Below are 19,828 nucleotides of genomic sequence, written 5' to 3'. Positions count from 1 at the left end.
CCTATTGGTTAATATTTTTGTATTTTTTTTTTCTTTGAGGTGTACAGGAAGTTGCCTCTCGTTCCCTCTCCGAGAAGAAAAGTCGTGCACGGCGGTGGCGTGTCTGCTAGGCTCCGGACTAGCTAGTGAATAGGGTGGAAAGATGGCGGATACGTTGACACTTTTCACTTCCATAGGGCTCAGTGAGCAGAAAGCGAAAGAAACGCTGAAGAATGAATCGCTGAGTTCTGTTCTGAAGGACGCAGTTACTCAGGTACGACCCGTTGTGTCTGTGTGTGGGGAAACTGAGCTGCCTGGAGGGACAGCTGTGACATTCTCTTCTTCAGCTCAGTTGTTGTATACCACTCCTGTTCGTCTTAGTTTTTTTTTTTAAGCTGATCCATATATGGGTTTAGAAACAGCATCTATGTCAGAGTAGCTCACTATTTTTAAATTACGTTTCTTATAACTTTAAGTAGTTGAAGGATCAGTATACTTTCAATTTAACATTCCTTAAGTTGTTTGCAATAAGGCAGGATTGGACCAAGCAGGCGACTGCCCAGGGGCCCCCAAAGCCCCAGGTTTACTTCACATCCTTTGGGTCTACATAATTTATTTAATTACAAGTTTGTTAAATTTGCACCACTGAGGAGGAATATGACAGGGCCTCTAGCCTCCATCTTGTGGCCCTGGTCTTGTAGTGGAACCGTGTGTCAAAATCAATTTTTAAGACCTAAATTGTTTATATTGTGCTTATTTATTGTTAAGTTGTGTTTTTTATCAAATTGCCTCCATTTCCTTCTGCCTGTCAAGTAATCGACACACAGAAAATCTTGGGGAAGTCTGTGTTGTTACTCCATAGGAGTCATAGCAATCAATGGTTATTTTCAGCAACAGTACATCTGACAGTTATTTTCTTAAATAACTGATTGATTGTTCAGTGTATATACAATGTCAGTAAATGGAGAAAAATACCCATTATTCTCTGAAGCTCAAGTTAACATATTAGAATGTCAATTTTTTTTGTACAACCAACAGTCAAAAACAAGATCTTGGGGTTACTATCATAGAAAACTGTGAAACTAGTAAATATTTAAATTACAGAAGATGGTACCAGTGAATTTTAGGCATTTTTGCTTAAAAATGACTTCAATTATTTATCAGTCATAAAATTTTTTGCAAGTTAATTTACTGTCAATAGTTTAATTGATTAATCAACTACTCATTTCAGCTCTAGAATACCGTTAGATTTCTGGGTGCCTGGGGAAATAATGAAACTGCCATGTAGAGTAGGGCCCAACAGGTTTTTGCCCCGGGGTCCCCTAGAAAGTTAATCTTTCCATGGATTGCAGACCATGCCTCCAGGGTCAAGATGAGGAAAATAGTGACACTGATATTCTTTGACTTTCTTAGGTCTACACAACTCATTATCTTTTGACCTCATTTTGAAGGAAATTAATTCTTGTCTTTTCTCATCGGTTTCAATAGGCCCACCGTGTCCATGGGGCATCAGGAGTGGACAAAGCTATGGGTACTCTGCTGTACAGTATGGCATCTCGCCTTAAAGACACAAAACGTCTGGCTTTCCTTGCAGACAGTATAGCTCAGCGCAAAATCTGCACAGAGCTACAGCTCGCAGGTGATTTCTGACTGTGTGATCGTGAGCAAAATGCAAGGATATTTGATAACATGACACATTTTAACATTAATAATTTCTGACAGGTAATTTTCCAGACTGATCCCTAACCCCAGAAAACAATATGTTAGCAGTTCATTACATTGCATTCACTCACCCACTGCTCACACACAAACTATAGTGTCTTGAATACCGAAATTCAGCCAGGACACAAGTTTTAAATCATTTATTTCAACATGATATGCATTTGAGTTTGATATTGTGACTCTGCTCATCTGATGCTCTGAAACAAATCAGAGTAAGTATTACACAAACTGTTTGAGAGCTCAAAAACCTCAGAAAAAGCTTGAGATACAAAGAATTTGATGGATATAAAATACAAAGTGAAACATGTCCTGTCACCACACCTAATGCAGATTGTTTAGGAAGCTGGGGAGGTGGATAGTGGTCAAGTTGAGAACCACTGAGAGCATTGGAAAAAGCAGAGAGAATGTGTGCCATCCTGATATACAGGAATGGACTAGATGAGTGGAATTAGATGAGTGCGATAGGTTGTGGATAAGAATGTCTGGATGAAATGTCTTCCCTACCAGCCTGCTCCATGAATTTACACACCCACTTTTTTTTTTTTTTTTTTGTAGCTGCACTGGACTTTGTAAAGAGTCACCCTCAGGACCCCATCAACCAGAAGGAGTTTGAAGACGCATGTGGAGTTGGTGTGCTCATAACACCGGAGCAGATTGAAGACGCAGTAAGTGCATGAGCTTACACTGGCCAGAAGTATGTCCTTTTACAAGCTCTCCGTGGCGTGGTGTGTTCAGTGACAGTGGAATGTTGTGCAGGTGGAGTCTGTGATCAAGAGGCACAAAGAACAGCTGTTAAAGGAGAGGTACCACTTCAACATGGGGGTACTAATGGGTATGATCTCACACTTAATTAGTTAAATATTTTTGAAACAATTAAAGCCTAACAGGCAGACAGAATGTCTCACTGAGCCTTTGCTTTTGTTGTAGGAGAGGCACGCTCCGCCCTAAAATGGGCTGATGGGAAGGTCGTCAAAAATGAGGTGGACATGCAGGTGTGTCGGGAAAGGAGAATATAATTAGTAGTAGTCATTGTGATTGAATATTTTGATCTGAGGTTTTTTAGGTTATTCCCACTGTATATCCTAACTAACTCTGGCTTTGGTCTTAAAGGTTCTACACCTTTTAGGACCCAAGACAGAGGCTGACCTGGAGAAGAAGCCTAAGGTAATGCTTGAACATTTTTTGGGGAAATACATTTATTTTCTTTCTTCTTGCACCTGGCCAAGAAATATTTGTTGACATAACCCCCTTTAAAACCACAACTTGTGGTTTTTAAAACTTCATTTTTTTGTGTAGATAAAACAAACAAGATATAGCAAGGTAATTTGTGAGCTTCGGAGTTGCTGGTGGATGGATTTTGTTACCTTTGGACAAACCCAGAATTGGGGGTTCTATCAATTCTAGGCCAACAGGCTGCTAGCTATAGCTTCAAATTTACCGAACATATATGAGAGTTGTTTTAATCTTCTCATTTAACTCTGTAAGAAAACATATGAGCTTATTTCCCAACATGTCAGCAATTTCTTTAATCACTGCACCTTGAATGCTTTGTAATCTGTATATCTAAATATCCTACAGCCCCAGAAAGCAAAAGTCGCAGAGAATGAGGTGAAGCTGAAGAAAGAGGAGGTGGCAGTGAATGGTAAGAAGCAGGCGACGTGGATGGCAGACAAAAGTGAATTTAACTGTGTGTGTTGATTGTTTGTTTTTAACTGTGTGTGTGTGTGTGTGTGTGTGTGTGTGTGTGTGTGTGTGTGTGTGTGTGTGTGTGTGTGTGTGTGTGTGTGTGTGTGTGTGTGTGTGTGTGTGTGTGTGTGTGTGTGTGTGTGTTTAGGTGAGGTGATCACTGGAGAGGGAAAGACACTAATGGAACAGCTCCGAGGAGAGGCACTCAAGTTCCATAAAACAGGTGAGGAGGAACCACCTGAACAGTTAGATGCAGTTGTGTCTCCGTCTTTTTTTCTCCATACTCCACCACTAGAGCAGTTTTAACGGCGTTACTTCCTGACTATACTGATCTTTCATTCTTACCTTTCATCTTACAGGAGAGAACTATAAAACTGAGGGCTATGTGATCACACCGAACACAATGTCCTTGCTTAAAAAGCACCAGGAGATCACTGGTGGACAGGTACAAACGTTAAATGTGTTACTAGAGCTGAAATGGTGAATCATTTATTTTAATAGTCAGTTAACAGAAAATGAATAAGCAACTATTTTGATAGATAATCTTTTAATTGTTAGAGTCAATTTTCAAGCAAAAATACTTAATATTCCCCTAGTTCCAGCTTCTCAATTGTAATGATTTGCTGTTTTCTTTTTCTTTCTCCTATGCAATACTAAATTGTTAGTTTGAGGTGTTGGGCTTTAGTTATAGGACAGAAAAAGTTATTTGAAGACATCGACTTGGAGTTAATGACATTGTAACAGGAATTTTTCACTATTATTACTAAAATGATCATGTGTATTGATTTTTCTCGTTGCCATTTCTGAATTCCTTTAGATACGTACCCGTTTTCCTCCTGAGCCCAACGGTATCCTTCACATCGGACATGCCAAAGCCATTAACTTCAATTTTGGTTATGCAAAGGTAAGAGTCTTTTTCTCATCTTTCAGCACCAGGTAGTCTGTTTAATAATCTCTGGTGCAGGCGTTTTATTTAAACACCTTGCCTCTTCCTGTAGGCAAACAATGGAATTTGTTTCCTGAGGTATGATGACACAAATCCCGAGAAGGAGGAGGAAAAATACTTCACTGCCATCAAGGACATGGTGGAGTGGCTTGGTGAGTTTGATTTTTGATTTGATTTGATCTGATTTTTTATTTTATTTTATTTTTATTTTTGGTCAGATTTAAAGCTTGGTCAGGTACATTCTACATTCATGAAGCTAGATAGATAGATAGAAGATAGTCCTTAACAGTGCAAGTGTATTCTACAGGCTACAAACCTTATGATGTCACGCACGCATCGGACAACTTTCAGCGGCTCTACGACCTTGCTGTGGATCTTATTCGCAGGTGAATATAGGAACTATGCATACGTGTTGGTAAATGTGCGCAAGCCATTGGATGATGTTTCATTCTTTTCTCTGTCTTCCTTCAGGGGTCATGCGTATGTGTGTCACCAGAAGGGGGAGGAACTAAAGGGCCATAACACTCTTCCGTCACCGTGGAGGGACCGCCCCATTGAAGAGTCCCTGGTGTTGTTTGAGAGGATGAAGAAGGGCATGTTTGCAGAGGGAGAAGCAACACTCAGGATGAAGATGGTCATGGAGGACGGGAAGATGGACCCTGTGGCGTACAGAATCAAATACACGCCACATCATCGAACAGGGGATGAATGGTATGAACATCTGCTGAACTGTTGTACTTTTTCCACCCGGGTAGTTTCATTTATATATAATAGCCTTCTCACAACAAGATGTGTTTCACTTCTCTTTCTCTGCAGGTGCATCTACCCCACTTATGACTACACCCACTGTCTGTGTGACTCTATTGAAAATATCACACACTCACTGTGTACCAAAGAGTTTCAGGCCAGGTATACATGACTTCTGTTATAGCTCCACATGGTAATCTTTTTTGGAGGCATACAAATGTTGGTGTTAATGTTCATCTTCCTTGTTGGTTTCTTTTATTTTTTTTTTACAGGCGTTCATCATATTACTGGCTGTGTAATGCCCTGGATGTGTACTGTCCTGTTCAGTGGGAATATGGACGCTTGAACCTCACCTATACTGTTGTGTCCAAGAGAAAAATCATCAAACTGGTGGAGACTGGTGTAGTCAGGTGAAATCGCAATTCTGTTTGCTATTCGTTTGCAGTTTTGCCCTACTACTATACTATACTTACAGCGGGCCACCAACTCTGTTTTTAGTGCCACATAAATCCCTGGTTTCATGTTACCCTATATAAAAATGACACCATTGAGTTTCAAGCTGTATGTTTCACAGATTTAAAATTTGAGAAAAAAGAGAGTATGGGATTAAAAAATCGATCAACAGATACCCCGAGTTGAGTGATTAGCTAATTAAAGGTGCTATAAGTCAGTTTTTTGCTTTTGCTACATAGCCAACGTTAGCAATAACAGCTGCTTACTATCTAGTCTAGAAGAAATGTTGTGAGTTCAACATCAAATTTAATTACTTTACTCGCCAAAAGCTGTCTCCAGCGGTGGAAAGCAGCGCCAATGTTAACTCTTGTTTTGCTTCTCCTTCTGTCACTTCTTTTCTTCTACTGAAGTTTGCATGCTAACCAGCTAGCCCCGACCCAGACAGCCCATCTCGTCACTTTCCGATAGTGAGTCACCGTAGCGTCCAGTCTGCCCTCAGTCCAACATGAGAAGATGGCCAACTAGTGCTGCTCAAAGGGTGCATTCTAACATTTTTGTCTTGTAAATGCAACGATAGCTGAAGCTCTTGCGAAGTGACTGTTGTCACCACCAGCAGCACCACCAGTTCCTGGCAAGAAACCACGTTTGGTGGCAGAGAAAACTTACATATAGGGCCTAAATATGGCTTTAATAGCAAAATAAGTTTCGAAATCCATCAGCGGTGCAGGCTGTTAGAGAACAGAACGCACTCTTCTTTCTTGATAATATTGAACTTTTCAACTCACCGCTGTTTTCCCACGGTGTTACCATGTCCTCTCGTACAGCAGGTGCCAAATCAGGCAAGCATTTTGCTCTGTCTGTAGATTTCCTCTTCTATCTTCATGATGCCATAATGAACATTTATGTAAAAGTCACCTATGTCTGAATGAAAAAAAGACATCACTTCACCAGCTTTATGAACTCAGAAACGTCACATATTTCATGTCTGAAAAGGGTGCAAGTCCTCCCAAATGTATTAAAGGTACCAAAAAGTACAGTCCAAACTGTAATTATTTGGTTATTGATTGCAAAGGACTTTCTACAAAACACTAAATATGAGGATTTTATTAGACTGTCCAATTACTTGCCAACTACCCCTAAACCTTGGGCACTGTTGGGCTATATCTCCCACACTGTTCTTTCTATATTGAACCAAACTTACTCAAATCAAAGCTAAGACTTGGCACTTTAATGTGGTGTCTATTATTTTATTTCAAATCGAATGTGATGGGGCTCAGAGCCTAAAGAACAAAAAAAAAAAAAAAATAGTAACTGTCTATATAATACATATAGTCTGGATTGTATACTTCTTACTGTGATTTTATGTGCAGCATTTTGACTATATTTTCCATGTACTTTCTTCAGGCTACATAGAATCTATTAGCTAACCGTAGAAGATACATATCTTTTCTCGTAACAGAGACTGGGACGATCCCCGTCTCTTCACTTTGACTGCACTGAGAAGAAGAGGTTTCCCACCAGAGGCAATTAACAACTTTTGTGCACGGGTATGCAGAATGAATGGAAGAATGAATGGCTGTATGGAAGAACTAGTAAGAAAATGGTGCAGTTTTGCAAATAATACGTTGCATCTCTTGGCAGGTCGGAGTCACAGTTTCCCAGACAACAACAGAGCCGCACCTACTGGAGTCGTGTGTGAGGGATGTGCTTAATGACACAGCGCCCAGAGCCATGGCTGTGCTGGAACCACTCAGAGTCACCATAACTAACCTTCCCGACAAGTCACGGGTCTGTACATTCCTTACAGATACACAGACATTAAACATCAAACTCATCTCTGAGAAACCGTTATACTCTGTATATGCTGTCTTTAACGTATTATTAAGCATCATAGGGGCTGACTCTTTCTGCCGTCGTCCTCTTCTCTCTCAGTCAGATGTACGAGTACCAGACTTTCCTGCCAACGAGGCCAAGGGCAGCCACACGGTTCCATTTACTCGCACGATCTTCATTGAACAGAGCGACTTCAGAGAGGTTAGAGAGGAAAAAAATAAATACCCTCACAGTAAAAGTAGCAGACTTCCTTTGTGCAGTTTTTTGATTGTATACATGATGATGGACTCCTTTTTGTTTGCAGGTGATGGAGAAGGGCTACAAGCGTCTGACCCCAGAACAGCCTGTAGGCCTGAGGCATGCTGGGTATGTCATCTCTGTTCAGAAGGTCATTAAGGTAAGACTCATATGGTATCACCCAGTAGCTCTGATGGACCCTGAGTTAAATTAAAAATACATTTTCTATTGTCCCTGTGTTATTTGTTAAGCTGTCTCATGGTTTCTCAGGGTATTTGCAGGTCTTGGAAAGTGAAAAACCTTAAATTAATTGGTTATTTTTTAATTGATTAATCAATGGATCCATTTTCTGCTGCTTTGCCAGGTCGAATTTATTGATCAATTGATGATGATAATTTTAGGAATTATTGTTAGTTACTGTGGCGAAGTACTGACAAAAATGTTAAATAAATGTCAATAAATTCATGCACTTCGTAAACAATTCTAGCCCTTTATCATCCCCTACTTGTTTTCACGGACATTTTTCATACTTTGGTCGGTATTACTGGGAGAAAGGTATTAAATTGCGTACCATGTGTTATTAAAAATGTCTTTAAAAGTTTAAACCCTCTTTACATTCTAAGCAGTGTTTGCTTCCATGTGTAGATGTCTTTACTTCCATGTATCATTTTAGTAAAGTATCATTTTATATACCATCTGGTCTGTGTCTTCACAACACGTCCGTTTTTCTTCCGCTCTGTTTTTCAGGACGTTCAGGGTAAAGTGGTGGAACTGGAGGTGAGCTGCTGCAGTTCTGAGACTGCAGAGAAACCGAAAGCCTTCATCCACTGGGTCAGCCAGCCGCTGGTGTGTGAAGTGCATCTCTATGAAAGACTGTAAGTCACAAACAACCATTGTCATTCACAACTAATACTTGATGTAGGAAAAACTCACTTAACCAAAACGTCTCACTGTCTTTTTAGATTCCTGCACAAACATCCAGAGGATCCATCTGAAGTGCCCAACGGCTTCCTGAGTGACATCAACCCCGTGAGTAGTTCTGCATTCCTTTGACCGAATTAAGCCTTTTTGGATTAATTGAGATGTTTCAATGGACGAAGTAATTCTTTAATGTATTTCTTCTTTTTGTGATTTAGAATTCCCTGCAGGTGATCAGCAGTGCCTTAGTGGATACCTCAGTCAAGGGAGCAAAAGTTTTTGACAAGTTCCAGTTTGAGAGAGTTGGCTACTTCTCCCTGGACCCCGACAGCACCGCAGACAAGGTACTATAAACAGTTGTGTTTTACATTACAGGTACTCCTTGATGAAAGCTTCTGTTTTTGGTTCATTTGAGAAATTATTTGGTAATCGACTTTGGTTTAAAAAATGTTGGCGCCCACTTAATATGAGCACGTACTGTAACTGTAATCTTTCTTTCACCACAGCTCGTCTTCAACAGAACAGTCACCCTCAAAGAAGACCCTGGGAAGATGTGATTGACTGAGATCAAGCTGCACATCCTGCTTCCCATGAGCCTCCAGTTACATGCCTAAATTGTCTGCATCACTTAATGTGTAATATCAGCGAGGGCGCAGGCTGCTTAGGCTGAGATTGACTCAAGTCAGATACTGTAATAATTAATGTTCATATTTCTGATCTGCAGTTCTCGTGCATGGATCGGTCTCACTGAAACGGGTTTTTGGCTGGGATTTCTTCATCAAAATTAATATAGTAACACTTTGATCAATCTCAAGCTGAGCCAGTCAGTGTCGGAGTCTTCTTGAATTTTTTTTTTTTTTTTTTTGGATCTGCTGCAATAATATTCACTTATGTTTCCTCTTCTTTGTTGAGTGTATGCAACCTGGATTACTGTTCAACAATGACCTCATGTATGTATGTTTCATATTGGCTCTAAGCTGGTGTTACACAGAGGAGATGCTCTCAAATGCCATAAATGACTTTCTTACAAAAGTGGTGGGCCAGTGCAAAACCACCAAGACTCAGAGGGGTGCACATGTGTCCTTTTTGACAGGAGACAAGAATAAATAATACTTAAACTACAGTGTTTGTGTTAATAACCTGAAGCAGGATAAACTCATGAATATGAATATATGAATATCAAAAATGTTCCTACCTAATTTGTCGGGATGACCATAATTGTTAATGTGTATATGATGACCTAACTGCAGAGGTTAGGTCATGCATGTGTATGTGTGTGTGTGTGTGTATATACATACAAACACATATATATACATATATACATACAGACATACATACACAACTGGAAAAAAATAAGAGACCACTGCACATTATCAGTTTCTCTGATTTTACTATTTATAGGTATGTGTTTGAGTAAAATGAACATTTTTTGTTTTACTCTATAAACTACTGACAATATTTCTCCCAAATAAAAATATTGTCCTTTAGAGCATTTATTTGCATCAAATGACAAATGGTCAAAATAACAAAAAAGATGCAGTGTTTCCAGACCTCAAATAATGTGACGAAAATAAGTTCATTTTCATTTTTAAACAACACAATACTAATGTTTCAACTAAGGAACAGTTCAGAACTCAATATTTGGTTGAATAACCCTGATTTTCAATAACGGCTTTCATGCGTCTTGACATGCTCTCCACCAGTCTTTCACCTTGCTGTTGGGTGACTTTATGCTACTCCTGGTGCAAAAATTCAAGTAGCTCAGCTTTGTTTGATGGCTTGTGACCATCCATCATCCTCTTGATCACATTCCAGAGGTTTTCAACGGGTTTCAGGTCTGGAGATTGGGCTGGCCATGACAGGGTCTCGATCTGGTGGTCCTTCATCCACACGTTGATTGAACTAGCTGTGTATTATGGAGCATTGTCCTGCTGGAAAAAAAACAATCCTCAGAGTTGGGGAACATTTTCACAGCGGAAGGAAGCAAGTTTTCTTCCAGGATAACCTTGTACGTGGCTTGATTCATGCGTCCTTCGCAAAGACACGTCTGCCCGATTCCATCCCTGCTGAAGCACCCCCAGATCATCACCGATCCTCCACCAAATTTCACAGTGGGTGCGAGACACTGTGGTTTGTAGGCCTTTACAGGTATCCATCTAACCATTAGATGACCAGGCGTTGGGCAAAGCTGAAAATATGACTCATCCGAGAAGATGACCTGACTCCAGTCCTCTATAGTCCAATCCTTATGGTGTTTTGCAAACCTCATCCTGGCTCTTCTTTGCTTCTGATTAATGAAGGGCTTTATTTCTAGCTTTACACGACTTGAGCCCTGCCCCTAGGAGCCTGTTTCGAACCGTTCCCGCCATTCACTTCACCCCAGCTGCCATTTGCCATTCTTTTTGTAGGTCACTTGATGTCATCCAACGTTTGCTGAGTTACATTCGAATGAGTTGACGGTCATCCCGGTCAGTGGAGAGTCATTTTCGCTCTCTGCCGGTCGGTAACTTTGTTGTGCCCAATGTCTGCTGCTTGACCTTGTTTTTATGAACCATCGTCTTAGAAATTTAAAGGATGGAAGCAAGCTGATGCTCACTGTATCCATCTGCCAGTAAAGCCAGAATTGAACCCTTCTTTTCCTCACTCAAAACTTTTGTTTTCAACTTTTCTTTTGGCATGGTCAATAGTTATTTTTTTTGATTCCAATTACTTTTGCGGTACTACTAGCACTGTTTTTGCCGTCCAGCTGGTCCTATTGCAAGTGGATAGTGATGACCACAGCAGTGGTTTTGGTTCAGGCGATCACCTAGTCAGTACCTCATTAAGTAGAATGAGGTGTGCTTCTGTTGCAATTCAACAGACAGTGGAATAGAGTGGCTGTCATACATGTAGAGATGCTGTTTTCAGAAAAAAATTGCAGTTTCCAGAGCTGTATATGTGTATATATATGTATATGTTCGTATATATACATTCAGTCAGCAGAACTGTAAGGCTACAACCAAGAGTTATTTTCTTTTTCAAAACATCTGGCAATTCTTGTCTTTAATAATTGAATTTTTTCTTGAGTGTATGAAAGGTCAGAAATTAGTGGGAAAACACCCATCATTATTCCCTGAAGCCAAAGGGAATGTATTCAAAATTATTATTATTATTATTATTAATAATATTATTAGTCCAGCAGTTAAAAACACAAGAATGTTCAGTTTACTCTCATGGAATTTTGGAAAAATTGCAAATATTCACATTTGAGAAGGTGGTAGCAGTGATTTGATATTTTTACCTAAACAATTAATTACCAAAATTGTTGCCAATTAATTTACTGTCAGTCGACTACTCAGTAAATCAATTAATTATTTAAGTTCTTCAGTACTGGTCGGTTGCTGGGTAACTGGGGAAACAATAGGGGCTAATCCAGCCATGGAAAGACAAGCAATTTCCTCTTCTTTTCTCCAATAAGCAAGATAAAGTTAAAAGAGATACTCAAGCAGATATTTGGCCCATAACATGAACCGGTGAGGCAGATGCAGACCACGCTGAGGTGTAGTGCGTGGGAATTAACCCTCAGCTGCCCAGAGCTTCCTGAGCACCACCCAAATATTCAGCGCATCTCTTTGGGACCACCTTAAAAGATTCGGGAGCCAGTGAACCACTAGGAGCGTCTGTCTGGCATAACTGGCTTTTAAGGTGGACTCACATCTACCGGATCTTTTCTGGCAGTTTGTCTGTGTGTGTCGCCTTTAACAGACTACCCGATAAGCTTCATTTCACGCGATATCATGCGAGGGAAATACTGCGATAGCACGACGGAGTTACAAATCGTTTTCTCATTGGTCGGAGGGTACCGCTGTAAGATGGCGCCCAGCGAAATATGAGTGGTTAAGAAAAAGAAAAACTACAGCTAGCCATCTAACGAAAATCACGAAAAATAAAGAATAAACCAGCCAAAAAGAACACCAATAGCACTTCGCTTCCCTGCTGGTTGGAAGAGGAGCGAAGTTTCGAGGGCAGAGAAGCGCTTGTGGGCGGCTCGATCCTCGGCCCGGTTGAGGAAGAGAGGTAGCTAACGCGCCTGCTAACGTTAGCCTGCTAGCAGCGGAGATAACACAAAATACAGTCGGCTTAACGTTACCGACACGGGAGGGTTACCCCGGCTTCCCTTGCTTGCTGTTTATTTACAATGTGCTACGAAGTTAAAATGTTCTCCCTTACGGACATGATGACATTATTACACTTTACCATACACAGCTGTGGTGGGATCTCATTTGCAAACAACACGCGGCTAGTTAGCCGTTCACCTGGCTAACCTAGCGTGTTGTGTAATCAGCTGTTAGATTAGCCCTTATAGAGCTATTGAACCATACACGCTATGGTAACTTCGTTGTAGTGTAAAAGTGGCGTGTTTTCATTATGCAGCACTTTCCATCACCACTTTGAATACTGCATTGGATTTGGAAAGTGACCGCGCTTTTGTCCCAGCTCGTATACACGCATCTAGAATTAACCCTTTCGTATTACCATCTGCAAGTGTTGCCACTGGACAGTGAGCTGTAGGTCAGTCTGTAAACACTCTGGAGTTTCAACTGATGTCATCTTTTTTGACCGTTTATTTTTAATTCAAACGCCATGCATTTGTCTTTTGTTTTGATCTGGCTACTCAAAAGTGACTCATGGGGATTCCGTGTTGATGATGTTATAGCTGCACATGAGCCTAGCGCTATTTTAAACCAATCCTATATAAATTCACGGTTTACACAGGTTTTCACTACAGAGGAGGAAACTGTCAGCAGCAATGAATAACTCCCTGGATGGTACAGGCTCCTATGAGGAGCTGGTGAGGCAGAAAGCTCGGAGCATCCCTCAACATCGCATGAAGGATTTTCTGGAGTCCTTGGCAAGCAAGGGTCCGGATGCCCTGCAGGAGTTCAGCCAGCAAAGCGGAGACACTACAACCACCACCACGACTATGGTCTACCAGCAAGAGGCTAACTGTATCTACACAGACAGCACAGAGGTGGCAGGATCATTGTTGGAACTGGCTTGCCCGGTAAATCAGTGTGTACTAAATGGTCATAAATCAGTCTGTGAAAGGGTTCTGTCTTTGAAATGAAGCTGTTTGATTGACACTGTCGTCTGATGCAGGTTCAGGTGCAGGTCCAGCCGCAGCAGCAACAGATACAGGAGTCCACGTCTCAGCAACAATCTGTACAGCAGAATACAGAGCAACAGATAGTGCAGGTTTGTACCTTCATTGCACCTTTACGTCGTGTTTGTCACTTAATCCTGTTCCATTTCATTAAGGGTCCGCTAAATTTTGGTCTACCATCTTTATTTTCAGGTGCAGATCCAGGGCCAGCAGCAAGGTCAGATGCTGGGTCAGGTCCTCCAAGTACCCTCTGGTTCCCATCAACAGCTACAAGGTGTGACCACTGCACAGCTGATTCAGCCCGGGGAACTCACAGAGGAGCAGCACCAACAGGTACGCTCAAACACGCACATGCACAACATAATTGCAGGATTGCAAATTTTGTCATCAGTCAGAGTTTAAATTTAGTTACCAATCATCATCAATCATCAATCATATCCCTCACATGTCTTTTAGCTACAAGCCCAGTTGGTGGCAGCTGTTGCAGGAGGACAACAGATCCAAATCCAGACAGTCGGGGCTCTGTCACCCACCCAGCAGCAGGACAGTGCAGAGAGAAGGGTACTGGGAACCACAGTTGCCACATCCCAGGGAGCAGGTGTCCTCCAGCCAGCCAAGAAGCGTAAGGTGGACATGCCCATCACTGTGTCCTATGCCCTGCCTGGTCAGCAGGTAGCAACAGTCCTGGCTATCCCTCAAGGACAGGGCCAGCAGCAGAGTTATGTGTCCCTGCGGCCAGACCTCCTAACAGTGGACAGTTCTCACCTTTACAGTGCTACAGGCACGATCACCAGTCCCACAGGGGAGACCTGGACCATCCCTGTGTATTCTGCTCCTGCTGGGTCTGGAGGCCGTGAGCAAGTGACACACATTGCCATCCCCCAGGAGGCTTATGGAACAGTGCAGGTTGCAGGGGCAAACACTACAACAATGACTACAATGCCAACACAAGTTACTGTTGAGAATGACAAGCTGAAAAACCCTGCCAGTCAAAGTCAGACAGCGCAGGCTGTTTCCAGCATAACAAGCTCTGGAGGAATGGGGGGGCAGGAAGAAGTAGTGCACACGCTGGCTGCAAACACGCTGTTCCCTGCCCAGTTGATGAATGGAAACATTCACATCCCAGTGGCAGTACAGGGTTATTCCAATGCTACACAGTCCCTTATTTGGGATCCACAGCAACAAGTGCTGCACACGCAGGGGCTGCCAGGGCAGGACACACAGCAGCTACAGGTACGAATACAGTTGTCAAGCTGATGGCTGGTCTTTTATCTTGACCAGATATACATGTAGACATGTATTTCTTTATTGCATGCGGTAATCATGTTGGTGTGTTGGTGTATTTGCAGGGTCAGACTGTGGTAGCAGAGGTAGATGGCCAAGGCCAACAGCAAGTGCAGGTGCAGGAGCTGCTGCTGCCTGCCACGCTGAAGCCGGAAGAGGGGCTGGACGTGTGGCGGCTTTGGGCTCAGCGGAAAAACGCAGAGTTGGATAAATCAGACAAAAATAAACTAGCCCCAATTGGCCGTAAGTGCACAAACCCATTTTTTAATATAGTGATATAATATTTCTTCTTCTGTATTTTCTTCTTTCAACCCTGATCACTGGTGTGTGTGTGTGTGTGTGTGTGTGTGTGTGTGTGTGTGTGTGTGTGTGTGTGTGCGTGCATGTATTTTAGGGCGTCAGGCACTACGTTTCCAGGAAGATTTGGTGTCATGTGCAGTCGCTGAGCTCTGCATGGGTCTCTCTTTGATGACAACAGAGGCCCGGGGGCTGGAAGGGGAGTCTTATGAGGCTGATGTTCTTTACTATGTATTTCTGTGCATACAAAAAGTGAGTTCACTATCCACACAAACAAAACTTTCCATTCAACACATCCCTTCCTCTCTGTTGGTATTTGTTTGTGATGTGGAAACACTGTTTGACTGCATCCCTTTTTGTCCATTCTCTTTCCCGCAGTACCTATTTGATAATGGTCGTGTGGATGACGTTTTCTCAGATCAGTACTACACCCGCTTTGCTCAGAGCCTGCACACGATCCTGGAGCCTTGGAGACCATCCGTTCATCCGCTAGGTGAGAACAAAAATTGTTAATCAAACTTAGTGCGGACTTGCAATGTGTGTTCCTCCAAAATTAACTCAAAACTTTATAGTGCGGAATAATGAATACACAAACCACGCATGTTAGCGATGACTCCGATCAATGTTTCTGCCCCAATCTCAAGCTTTGTCGTGTAATATTGAGTTAATGCGGATATAGAGTCCAATCTGATATTTATATATACCTAAATATTACAGCTGCACAGTGCAAGTGGAGCCCAATGCAGGCTTATGTTAAATTGAGTAAAGTTAGTTAAATAGCTCTGCATTCAGAACATATTGGCTGCATTTGTTCCTGTTCTGTACAGCTGCCTATGGTGTTTCCTGTGATATAATTTGGGAGATGAGTGACAGTCTTGACTTTGAACAGCTTGGCATGCGAACGTTTAAATGAAGTCATGTAACAGTTAGATTTCAGAGGCTTGGCAGATCTGTGAAAGGCTCAGTTTCTCTCTACACATTGTCACTGTAGCTATTATTCACTGAAGTTGCGGGCCGCTATTTATTTGTTTGCATCACTCTGGTCATAGTCAGAACAAAATGTAAAGTACCTGAGTAAAACTGGCTGCTTGATGGCTAATCTAAAGGTCCAGTCACATTTTTTTCCCTTTGTCTTTTTTTTGTGACCATTAATATGTTACGAGTGTGACATATATGAAAAGTGGGTATTTTCCGTTCTCATAGTAAAAGCTAGAGGTCTTTATTACTCCTGTGTTTACAAACATTACTGTATTTTAAGATCGAGTCAGCAATTTGAGAGTGACGGCAGGCTCCAGCCCTGAGATTTCAGTTTTGGTGGTTGGTAAATGGTTGCTTCGATTTGGATTATTGGGAATGTCTTTGTAAACACACCTGTGTAGCCAAAAGCAGCTCTCTTACTAGAACTGTAGGGGTTGGCAGAGTAATGTTGTAATAGTGGTAAAAATAACGGATTAAATTATTTGTTTCCTTGTAACTAATAAATTCTGCCTGGTCATTATAATCTGCTCTATATGTCTCCTACCAGGTTACGTTATTCCCAGTCATGTGACAGAGGAGATGCTGTGGGAGTGTAAACAGCTGGGAGCTCATTCACCCTCAACACTGCTCACGACTCTAATGTTCTTCAACACAAAGTGAGTTGCACCATGCTCCCACGTGTAGCATTTTCTTCAGCCATCACACATGAATGATTTTTCTTTACTGCTTAACTGACATGCAGCGGTATTGTCCATTATATACTTTTGTACAGAAGAGTAAAGCTTCATCTAGAACACAGATGATTCCCAACTCACATATCAGCAAAATACAGATCTATAAAAAACATTGCTGTAGTTATTCTGTATCACCCCTGTGCCCACATATATCACCAATCGACACACACTGATCAAATACTGTATATCTTTTTAAAGGTATTTCCACCTGAAAACAGTGGATCAGCATCTAAAAGTGGCCTTTTCTAAGGTGCTTAGACACACCAGGAAAAGTCCCAACAACCCCAAAGACAAGAGCACCAGCATCCGATACCTAAAGTCAACAGAGAGGTTCATAGGACAGAAAGGTAAGAGCACACTTGGATTTGATTTGTGCTGTGATTAAGGATGGTTAACCATTTTTATACTAAATGTATTTTTCTCATTTGTTCAGTGACAGATGACATGTACTCAGAGCAGCTGGAGGACCCGGAGAACCCGCTGCGATGCCCCATCAAACTCTACGATTTCTACCTCTTCAAATGGTAAATATGAAACATAATTTAAAGATGACGAAAGGATTTCGGTGAAAGGGAGAATATGTTTTTATTAGAAAATGTGTTTTGAGGTATAACCTGTTTGTATGCCTCTTTATGTAATGAAACATTAATCCAACATTTTAACATTTGACCTAGGTCAGAAAAAAAAAAAACAGGTAAAAATGCCTCTTGCTACTACCATGTAATTTTTTCACTCTGGCCAGGTTTAGGCATGATGAGAGCCAAGAGTTTCTCCTTTGGAGGTGCTGCTGCTACCTTTAAATAAAACTCCCGTGTTTGTGTTATTGACATGCGAGGTGGAGTACACGTTGCACTCTGTGTTCGAGCGCTTAAACTTGTGAGAACACTGTTGCTAGGCAACTGACAGGAACATGGATGCCATATAAAAACTTTCTTTTTTGTTCTCTTTACAAAAACGTTGGAAGATTTTTAATGTTTTCTCCGTCGGAACAGTATGTCAAGGAATAAGGGAGACTAACTTCTCTGGCCTTTGTTGCCTTTAAAAATGTCAGCATCCTTCACATTTGGTGAATATAGAGAAAATTGAGAATACTTAAAAAATAGAAAATATCACAGAGTGGGTGGTTCATGTGAACTTAGTAGTCACAGCCACATTTTAATGGAATTTTTTTTAACTCCCTTGATCTGATTTTAGTTTTGCCTGTCAGTTGTTTTAATGTGTAACATTGTACACAACAATGTTAAATAGAGATTAGATAGAAATTTTATATGGAAGTACAGCTTCCTACTTTACTGGTCTCTGTTCCCACAAAAACGATTTCATAAAAAATTGTTTGTAAGCAGAGACAGGCTTAAACTGTAATCTTAACATCTAAATTAAAAAGCGTTTCCTGAAAACGTCCTCACACTGTGTTCCCTCTGATTCTCTGTCAGCCCACAGAGTGCTAAAGGTCGCAACGACACCTTCTACCTGACCCCTGAGCCCGTGGTGGCTCCAAACAGCCCCATCTGGTACTCAACTCAGCCAATCCCAAAAGAACAGCTGGAGCAGATGCTCGCCCGCATCCTCGTCATTCGCGAAATCCAAGAAGCCATTAACATGTCGGAGAGCGTGCACTAGTTTGCCTGGAGGAGAACGATAAACGAACTAGACTCTTCTCTTCACCCAGCCTTTGATTGCTTATTATCAGTAGTTTTCTATTCTCTCACACCCTCTTCTGGTCTGTAAGGGTGGCATGTATATGTTTATATTCATTATGTGTCAGCATATCTTACGCACATGGCCTGTACATACACATACAAACAATACAGATAATAATTTGTCTTACTGAGGCAATCACTCAAGTTTTTTTTTTTTTTTGGCCAAAGGATGTAGTGTCTAATCTTTTTATTGGACCTGAACTCTAATTTAAATGTTATTTTAACTGTTGGTTCTCCTTACCAATAGTCTGGAACAATTGTTCATTTTCTTTAACGTTTTGTTTTAATCTGTAATATACTTCATATACACTTTGACTGGGGTTGGCCTGCACTATGCTGCTTTTCTTAGACCTCCTTCTTTGTTGCTCTACCTTCCCTCATCTGCCTTGGTCACTGTTAAGTCTCAGTGAATACCTCAGTGGTATTAAGACTGCATTAAGTAGCCAAACATAGGCTAAAAGCTCAGTTTTAACTTGTGTGAATTCTCCCTCTTTCTTCGTATTTCACTCCTCTGTCTTCTGAGTTCACACACGGACAAACAGAACTCTGGAGATGACTCGCTTGTTACTGAATGCTGCTTTGGACTAGCTCAGCAGCACTCAATGGCAACAGGACTTTACTCCGTTACGGACTTTATTGCAATACAATGTCACCACCCGACCTGCAGCTACGGGCACTTGCCACATGGTGGAGATGTGGCAGAGGTTGGGCGAAGGATGCTGACTGCTGCTGGATCCTCCTTTCTCTCCTCAGTACATCAACAAACGCAAAACTCACCCGAAAAGGGATCTATTGTATCATACATGTTTATTACATGACAGATGAAAGACTCTAAGAAGTGGGATAGCCCTTGATGTTCTATAATGTATAATACTCATAGCTCCTTCATGTACTGTAATCGGTTTCAGTCATCCAAGGAGAATGGCAGTGCCTGTGTGTTTTTGAAACATGACCTTTTTTGTACAGCCACTATACCATGTGTCTGCCTTTCTAGCAAGTCCAGTATCAATTCTGCACATGCATCCTTACGTGCTGATAGCCTGCATTGTGTGATTAAGATAAAATGATGCGCAATGATTTTTTTCTAAATAAAAGTCATCTCACACCGTCACTTTATCAGTAATGGAGGGCAAACAAACTTACAAAAAAAAACCCCCAAAAAAACTATGAA

General features: G+C 41.4%; 2 protein-coding genes across 3 annotated transcripts; both read left to right on the top strand.

Annotated features, from left to right (window-relative positions):
* The first annotated feature begins 50 nt into the window (after positions 1–50).
* Positions 51–9,684, top strand: qars1 (glutaminyl-tRNA synthetase 1). The gene is made up of 23 exons (XM_040153854.1): positions 51–253; positions 1,468–1,618; positions 2,257–2,366; positions 2,458–2,533; positions 2,629–2,693; positions 2,812–2,865; positions 3,280–3,343; positions 3,536–3,610; positions 3,747–3,832; positions 4,205–4,291; positions 4,386–4,485; positions 4,641–4,719; positions 4,805–5,044; positions 5,150–5,242; positions 5,353–5,490; positions 6,993–7,080; positions 7,175–7,321; positions 7,466–7,567; positions 7,671–7,763; positions 8,351–8,478; positions 8,566–8,632; positions 8,740–8,865; positions 9,028–9,684. The coding sequence occupies exons 1-23, from the start codon at positions 143–145 to the stop codon at positions 9,076–9,078; spliced, it is 2,331 nt and encodes a 776-aa protein (XP_040009788.1). The 5' UTR covers positions 51–142; the 3' UTR covers positions 9,079–9,684.
* A 2,519-nt stretch (positions 9,685–12,203) lies between these two features.
* Positions 12,204–19,808, top strand: LOC120804196 (glutamine-rich protein 1-like). 2 transcript variants are annotated; one of them, XM_040153470.1, is made up of 12 exons: positions 12,204–12,577; positions 13,277–13,565; positions 13,661–13,756; positions 13,857–13,997; positions 14,121–14,897; positions 15,014–15,191; positions 15,343–15,497; positions 15,624–15,738; positions 16,771–16,879; positions 17,156–17,304; positions 17,391–17,481; positions 18,391–19,808. In XM_040153470.1, the coding sequence occupies exons 2-12, from the start codon at positions 13,311–13,313 to the stop codon at positions 18,575–18,577; spliced, it is 2,253 nt and encodes a 750-aa protein (XP_040009404.1). In that variant the 5' UTR covers positions 12,204–12,577; positions 13,277–13,310; the 3' UTR covers positions 18,578–19,808. The 2 variants fall into 2 exon arrangements, with proteins under 2 accessions (XP_040009404.1, XP_040009405.1); XM_040153471.1 differs by lacking the exon at positions 12,204–12,577 and adding an exon at positions 12,586–13,072.
* Positions 19,809–19,828: the final 20 nt, after the last annotated feature.

Source organism: Xiphias gladius, chromosome 18 (assembly GCF_016859285.1).
Source record: "Xiphias gladius isolate SHS-SW01 ecotype Sanya breed wild chromosome 18, ASM1685928v1, whole genome shotgun sequence".
NCBI lineage: Eukaryota > Metazoa > Chordata > Actinopteri > Istiophoriformes > Xiphiidae > Xiphias > Xiphias gladius.
Note: the sequence above shows the minus strand (reverse complement) of the source record. Positions and strands in the feature narration are given on the sequence as shown.

What these genes read in the sequence shown, in the direction of transcription:
- qars1 (XM_040153854.1), top strand. Translation starts at nt 143, where the DNA reads ATGGCGGATACGTTGACACTTTTCACTTCCATAGGGCTCAGTGAGCAG. An exon ending in AGAGGAGGTGGCAGTGAATG is followed by an intron (nt 3,344 to 3,535) that starts GTAAGAAGCAGG and finishes GTGTGTGTTTAG; the next exon opens with GTGAGGTGATCACTGGAGAG. An exon ending in AACAGAGCGACTTCAGAGAG is followed by an intron (nt 7,568 to 7,670) that starts GTTAGAGAGGAA and finishes TTTTGTTTGCAG; the next exon opens with GTGATGGAGAAGGGCTACAA.
- LOC120804196 (XM_040153470.1), top strand. Translation starts at nt 13,311, where the DNA reads ATGAATAACTCCCTGGATGGTACAGGCTCCTATGAGGAGCTGGTGAGG. An exon ending in GAGGTTCATAGGACAGAAAG is followed by an intron (nt 17,305 to 17,390) that starts GTAAGAGCACAC and finishes TCATTTGTTCAG; the next exon opens with TGACAGATGACATGTACTCA. An exon ending in GATTTCTACCTCTTCAAATG is followed by an intron (nt 17,482 to 18,390) that starts GTAAATATGAAA and finishes ATTCTCTGTCAG; the next exon opens with CCCACAGAGTGCTAAAGGTC.